General features: G+C 39.1%; 1 protein-coding gene across 1 annotated transcript; it reads left to right on the top strand.

Annotated features, from left to right (window-relative positions):
* Positions 1 to 3,932, top strand: LOC121648747 (ATP synthase subunit alpha, mitochondrial-like). The gene is made up of 11 exons (XM_041999059.1): positions 1 to 154; positions 617 to 692; positions 1,087 to 1,256; positions 1,407 to 1,580; positions 2,025 to 2,191; positions 2,295 to 2,595; positions 2,717 to 2,941; positions 3,038 to 3,145; positions 3,251 to 3,395; positions 3,484 to 3,634; positions 3,727 to 3,932. Exons 1-11 carry the CDS (start codon positions 95 to 97, stop codon positions 3,803 to 3,805), a joined length of 1,656 nt encoding a protein of 551 aa, XP_041854993.1. The 5' UTR covers positions 1 to 94; the 3' UTR covers positions 3,806 to 3,932.
* Positions 3,933 to 7,226: the final 3,294 nt, after the last annotated feature.

Genomic DNA, 7,226 nt, shown 5'->3' with positions numbered 1-7,226 from the left:
CTCTTCAATAGAAGAAGAGTTTCAGCCATTACATTCACTCACAGCCAGGTCGGACCAGCTTGGTGGAGGACAGGTCATTAGCAACCCGAGAAAAATGCTATCCGTCAGAGTTGCAGCAGCTTTGGCTAGAAGCCTTCCCAGGAGGGCTGGATTTGTAAGTATTTAAACCATACAATCACAAATTAATGCAAATGTTGCAGGACGTTTGATTTAAAATAATTGTGAAGCTTGTGTGAAGGGTAATGAAAACCCTACAGGCCGCTTGCTAAATTGTTACCGGCTTATGAACGCGGCTTCGAACTATAGTGATTTGTTCTCTGTAATAATTCAACTTGATAATCTCGAAATAATCTAGTTAAACGTGGTTGTCGACGTTGTCCTTGTGAATCCACGGTCTTCGTCCTGTAGCGTCTATAGTTAGCTCGCGGCTAGCATTAGCTTGCGTGCTAACGGCTCATTCAGCCACGCTTGAAGGTCAGAAAGCCCGACAGCGCATGTCTTTTCCGCTGCACAGCTTTACAACATGCCAAGAGCGTAGTTGTAAATGCAGCTGCCATGTTTTTTCGTTTTAGGTTGCAATCATTGTTTAATTACATCTGACTGTCATTGAACTTAGGTTTCCAAGACTGTCCCAGCCGCCTGCGTTGGGGTCAACCACCTCCACACTCACAGACCATGGCTGCAGAAGATGGGTGAGACAGCCAAACACAACATGACAGTAACTTTGTCCTTCGCGATGTATGCAAGCTTTCAGTTAAATGCTGATTAATACGTTATTTTAATGTATTTCCAGAGTTTAACTATGCAGTTAAGCAATATTTTAACTCTCTTCAAAAGAACCTTTCTAATATTAATCCTTAGTTAGTGGAGGAGGCGGTGGCTTTGGTCTGATGTGATCCATGCCACTTAATCCTTTAAATGAACTATATTAAATAAATCATTCTAAACATTTTTGCTGTTATGTCCTAAAATTGGTCATAAAAATTTCAAGCATTTTTCCTATATTTGATTTCTTTTGCTCAATTATTCTGAGACAGATTTAGCTATTTTAAACTAATTAAATGTTCTGCACATCATCTTCCATAGGCACAGCCGAGGTGTCTTCAATCCTGGAGGAGAAGATCTTGGGAGTTGACACCTCTGCTGACCTGGAGGAGACAGGACGTGTGCTGTCCATTGGTGACGGTATTGCCAGAGTGTATGGGCTAAGAAATGTCCAGGCTGAAGAGATGGTGGAGTTCTCCTCTGGGCTCAAAGTAAGTGGTTGTCTCAAGATTTGATTGTTTAAAAATTTAGGAGTACATGAAAGATACTTTCTTGTCATCTTGATATTTGAGTTTAACTTCATTTAAAGCTTTAATGATGATTAAATTATGTGCTAATAAGTCACTATTTTTGTCCTCCAGGGCATGTCTCTGAACTTGGAGCCTGACAACGTTGGTGTTGTGGTGTTCGGTAATGACAAGCTGATCAAGGAGGGTGACATTGTAAAGAGGACTGGGGCCATTGTGGATGTTCCTGTTGGCGAGGAGCTGCTGGGCCGTGTGGTGGATGCTCTGGGAAATGCCATCGATGGAAAGGTCAGTTGAAGTGACAGTTCTTAACATCAAGTTGGATGAAAATACTTCAACTTTTGCTTTCTGAAAGATAAAACCCAACTGGGGTTTTATGAAAGGCTGTATGATTAAATTGCACTGTATTATGCAGTTTTGCAGATTAATGTGGTTTAAGATTATATGGTGAGGAATTGTATTTGTTTCTATATGTAAGATTTTTGTTTAATTACACCACAAAAAAATGAGTGTTAGTTTTAAAGATGCTGGATAATATTAAAGCCAACACTTTTCCAAATCGCTCCAACAATTAAATAAAAGATGAATATTTTAGCTTTTTTTCTCTTCCAATCTAACCAACCAGGCAATGAAAATCTTCTATAAAAATTCAGTTTCTATTTCATCATTATATCATGATGGTTGAACAGCTTAAACAAAGCTCATCTTAACGTTTTCATGTCTCTTCTTCAGGGTCCTCTGGGTTCCAAGACTCGCAGGCGTGTGGGTCTGAAGGCCCCTGGTATCATCCCACGTATTTCTGTGAGGGAGCCCATGCAGACTGGAATCAAGGCTGTGGACAGTCTGGTGCCCATTGGCCGAGGCCAGCGTGAGCTGATCATTGGTGACAGGCAGACTGGGTAATTGAATGTTGTTAGCTGCTTGGGTCAAACCATAGTTTACAGTAAAATTCTAAAATTTATTCAGTTTATCTTATTTTATTTTATTTTTATTTCCCTACAGCAAAACTGCCATTGCCATTGACACAATCATCAACCAGAAGCGTTTCAATGATGGAACTGATGAGAAGAAGAAGCTGTACTGCATCTATGTCGCTATCGGACAGAAGAGGTCCACTGTGGCTCAGCTGGTGAAGAGGCTGACTGATGCAGATGCCATGAAGTACACCATCGTGGTCTCTGCCACTGCCTCTGATGCTGCTCCTCTGCAGTACCTGGCCCCCTACTCTGGCTGCTCCATGGGAGAGTACTTCAGAGACAATGGCAAGCACGCCCTGATCATCTATGATGATCTGTCCAAGCAGGTAAGGCCTTAAAAATCCAAAACTGCCTCAGTGCATAGAGGGGGAAAAAAAAAAAAAAAACACAAAACAAACCCAGAAGCATTATTCTCAAACTCTTGGAATACTTTTTGTCTCCTGTTAGGCTGTTGCCTATCGTCAGATGTCCCTGCTGCTGCGTCGTCCTCCCGGTCGTGAGGCTTACCCTGGTGATGTGTTCTACCTGCACTCCCGTCTGCTGGAGAGAGCTGCCAAGATGAACGACAACTTTGGCGGTGGCTCCCTCACTGCCCTGCCCGTCATCGAGACTCAGGCCGGCGACGTGTCTGCCTACATCCCCACCAACGTCATCTCCATCACAGACGGACAGGTCTGACTTGTGGTTGTCTTCACACTCACTGATAGTGATGTGGTCAATGACACATTGTAATTACAATGTTACACTGTCTCATTCTGTCTGCTGCAGATCTTCTTGGAGACAGAGCTGTTCTACAAGGGTATTCGCCCAGCCATCAATGTTGGTCTGTCTGTGAGCAGAGTGGGTTCTGCTGCCCAGACCAGAGCCATGAAGCAGGTAATGCCTCGCTTTGAGACTTTTTAATCTATGTTCAAGCTCAAAAACTAGATTTGGCAATGTAAGAGCTACAGTTCTTACATGGTTCTTTTTTTAACCTCATAGGTGGCTGGTACCATGAAGCTGGAGCTGGCTCAGTACCGTGAGGTGGCTGCCTTCGCTCAGTTCGGTTCTGATCTGGACGCTGCCACTCAGCAGCTCCTTAACAGAGGTGTTAGGCTTACTGAACTGCTGAAGCAGGGACAGTACTGTGAGTTTTTATTTATTTTTTTTTATTAATCACGTTTCCAAGTTGGTGTTTTATTTGTTAAATTCTGAGTTCATGCTTTCCCTCCCAGCTCCCATGGCCATTGAGGAACAGGTAGCAGTTATCTATGCTGGTGTCAGAGGTCACCTGGACAAGATGGAGCCCAGTAAGATCACAAAGTTCGAGAAGGCTTTCCTGCAGCACATTCTCAGCCAGCAACAGGACCTGCTCGCAGCAATCAGGTGAGGATAAGCCTCTTAACCACAGATACTTTTTTTTTTTAAGTAGTTTGGTTTAATCAACATGATTTGATTTGCTTTGTTTTTTGTTACAGGGCTGATGGCAAAATCTCAGAGGCATCAGATGCTAAATTGAAGCAAATTGTACTGAACTTCTTGTCCAGCTTTGAGTAATGGATTGCACTTGTCATGATCTTCAGTGAGCTTACCTGTCTGTGTCCCCATAAAGCTTATATATGTGAACACACTGAAGGCCGAAACCTCCATGTACAGATTCCTCCAAATAAAATTTTACAACCCTGCTGTGCTGTTAAACTGTTCTGATTGCGTACTCGATGCAGCTAAGTTTTAGTGATGGGGTTGATGGAGCAGATTTAAACTATGACAAGAGTGTTATTACCCCGTGAGAAGAACGAACAGAACTTCTTTATGAGCATCACATGCGTTTTAGAATTGAGTGTTTTCATGTACCACATTCATGAGTCCTGGTTACTGTAATTAGTTCAAAGGAGCGTTATATTAAATAGGGCAGATGGATGGGTTTGTTGACTGGAGGGGTTAACACATGCTCATCACTAGTTTTCCGATTAAGTGAGGTGTAAGCCGAGTTGATCAGTTCTGGATGAAATGGGAGTGAAATGTTTGATACTACAGTAATAAATTTTGTGACACTCACAAACCAAATACTTATCGTCTTGTCGTCTGTATGAAGACCCTTTTAGAGCTTTGGTCCTGCAAGTTACGTTTTATAAGTGCACTTGTACCCTTTGAATTTGCTGCCAGGTATGTTGTTAAAATGACCTGTACTGGTCTGATTAAACTATACCTGTATGACAAGTTTTGAATCACAAGCAAGGGTTTCAAATGTCTAATTTCCTTTCAGATCATTTGAATCTAAATAAAATGAAAGGGCAGTATCGATTTATTATTTTACTAGTGATAGGAAATAGAGTAAAGCACTTCTGCTTTTAGTTTTATCTTTTTAAAATTAAATAATACACTTTAAAATTTCTATAAGCTGAAGTACAGTCTCTTTTAATGGTTAATTTAGTCTAAAACCAAAATATGTTTTTAATATAAAGCCTTTGATTTACTGAAATTAAACTTATTCTTGAAATCTGGAACTTATCAAATATTTAAATAATCAAAAATACACATATTTAAAGATTTTATTTGATTTTTGTCAAATACTAATTGAGAAAATTCATTGTTTTAGCAGCATTTCTTGAACTATTTGTAATATATGGTTGCTACAACTGTTTTGTACAACCTTTATATTACTGGTGTCCAGCAGGTGGCCATAGATCTTTAAAAGTAAACTGAGCTGCTGAAGCTAAATGAAGATTAAACAAAAGTCCTGACCTGCTCATAATCTTACCAGCGGTTATTTTGACCCCTGATATTTTTATTTAAATTAATAATTTTGCTTGAAAGAACTGTTAACTTCCGTCTTCTCCTTGTTGGCTACTGCCTTCAGGGGTCACCACAGAATCTTCCGCCTCCATCTAACCCTTTCTCTTCATCCTCTTCTCTTACACCAACTAGCTTAATGTCCTCTTTCACTACATCCACAAATCTCATCTTTAGCCTTCCTCTGGGCCTCCTGCCTGGTATTTCCAACCTCAGCATCCTTCTACTGAAATTCACCATCCATCCTCTTTACAAGCCCAAACTGTCTCAGTCTGGCTTTTCTGATTTTGTCTGAATAAAATCTAACATGCGCTGTCCCTCTGATGCTCATTCCTGATCCTATCCATCCTTGTCACTCCCAAAGAGAACCTCAATATTTTAATCTCTGCTAATTCCAGTTCTGCTTCTTGTCTTGGGAGACTCCTGTCTAAAAAATCTCAGACAGATTAAATTAATTAATAAATAAAATTAAATAAGGTTGCTTATTAGTACAGTAATAGCAATTCACTAACATGTATCAGCAGCTTACTCATTCAGGGGGTCTTACATACTAATATAAACTATTATCTTTGTTTTTCTTTCTCTAATGCTGATAAGTTTTCACATCATCTCCCTAGAGGTTTGTTTTTATTTTCTAAAGTCCTGTTTGTTTCCTCTTAAACAATCACAGCATGAGATATGTAAATCTGGATTGGACTTAGTTCTCTTCAGGTTCATCCTCCTGAAACAAAAATGAGGAACACATTAGTTTCATGAATGATTTCCCCTTTTTTTGTTTTATATCTGAGTTTGTTTCTCTTGCCTTGTATTAAATTTTACTCAACGAGCCCCATTATTTTGCCATCTGATTATAGTTAATTGTTAATTATTGTTAATATGTTCTGAGTCATCTGTTTCTTCAGCAGCATCACCGCCTGGCAGGATAATGTCAGACATGTGACAGAGCGTGGATGGAGCTGCTTTCAATAAGGACTATTGTGGAGGTCAGCGTGACAATAAGAGAGAGCTCTGTACTGCAGCAGACAAGACAATACCAGACATGATCAGTCAGGAGTCACGAGCATTTTTTCAGTGGCCAGATACTCTTACAATCATTGATTTGTTATTATTGTGTTTTGGTAACATCTTTAAGGAATAATAATTTTACAATTTGACAGTTTCCTGCAGTCACACCATGATACTTGTGTTTTTAATCAATCATTATTATACCCTAAAGCTTTACTACATACCAGCAGATTTTTTTTCTTCTTTTTTAAGCACTTAGAAAGGGACTTAAGATAACGAAGTCTGAATCTTAACTATGTGAGGTGGGAAAAAGTGCTGATATGCTTCTTAATCAAATTTGCTAAATAGGGTTAAGGCAGCTTAATAAATAGACAATAGTTTAAAAGGAATTTGGAAAATCTACCACAGAAGTTCATTCCTAAAAAAGGACATGTTATGAGTGACAGGATTTCTGAATATTTAAGCAACTTGCATAAAATGTTTAAAAGGAACCAAAGCAAGAATTCTTACATTTGGCTGGTGAAACAAAACTGGAAGATATTCAGAAGTCTGAAGTTTATATTTAAGTAAAGAGACTGATCTTGTTGACCACTCACTGGCCACCTAATTACATACATTGCCAGTACTGTGATGCATCGCCTTCTTCCTTCAAAACTTAAGTCTTCATGACATCGATTCAGTGAAGTGTTGAAATATCAGGGTATGAGGATAAGGGAGAAAAGGTATTAAACTTTATTTAAAGGATTTGGGGTTTACTGTGTTACCAAGAAGCTACATTTTTATTATTATGAATACTTTTTCCCATTAAATTTAATGGGAAACTTTAAGGTTTGACTGGTGATATACATTCAAACACAAACATTTGGTTTTAAGTGTTTTTTTTTTAAGAGATTTTCATGTTAAAAACTTAAATAATTTGTGAATGTTTATTTCATGAACTGTTTCAAGCACTTTGGGCTTTTTATAATTGAGCCACATATTGAGTGAAAGGTGACCCACCTGATGCAATGTTTTGTTCAATAAAACCATTTGTCTTGGTTTTCCCCCTATTGATGCTCGCAGAAACACTGCTGTTCTTTTATTTACTGAGCTACAGTCCTCCTTCAGACGCAACTCCACACCACCTGCTTTGATTTTTCTACAGACAAAAACACACGTGAACCATTTTCTTTGTATCAAA

The sequence above is a fragment of the Melanotaenia boesemani genome, chromosome 11 (genome assembly GCF_017639745.1).
Source record: "Melanotaenia boesemani isolate fMelBoe1 chromosome 11, fMelBoe1.pri, whole genome shotgun sequence".
Lineage (NCBI taxonomy): Eukaryota > Metazoa > Chordata > Actinopteri > Atheriniformes > Melanotaeniidae > Melanotaenia > Melanotaenia boesemani.
The sequence above is the reverse complement of the archived record's forward strand: the minus strand, read 5'-3'. Positions and strand labels throughout refer to the sequence as shown.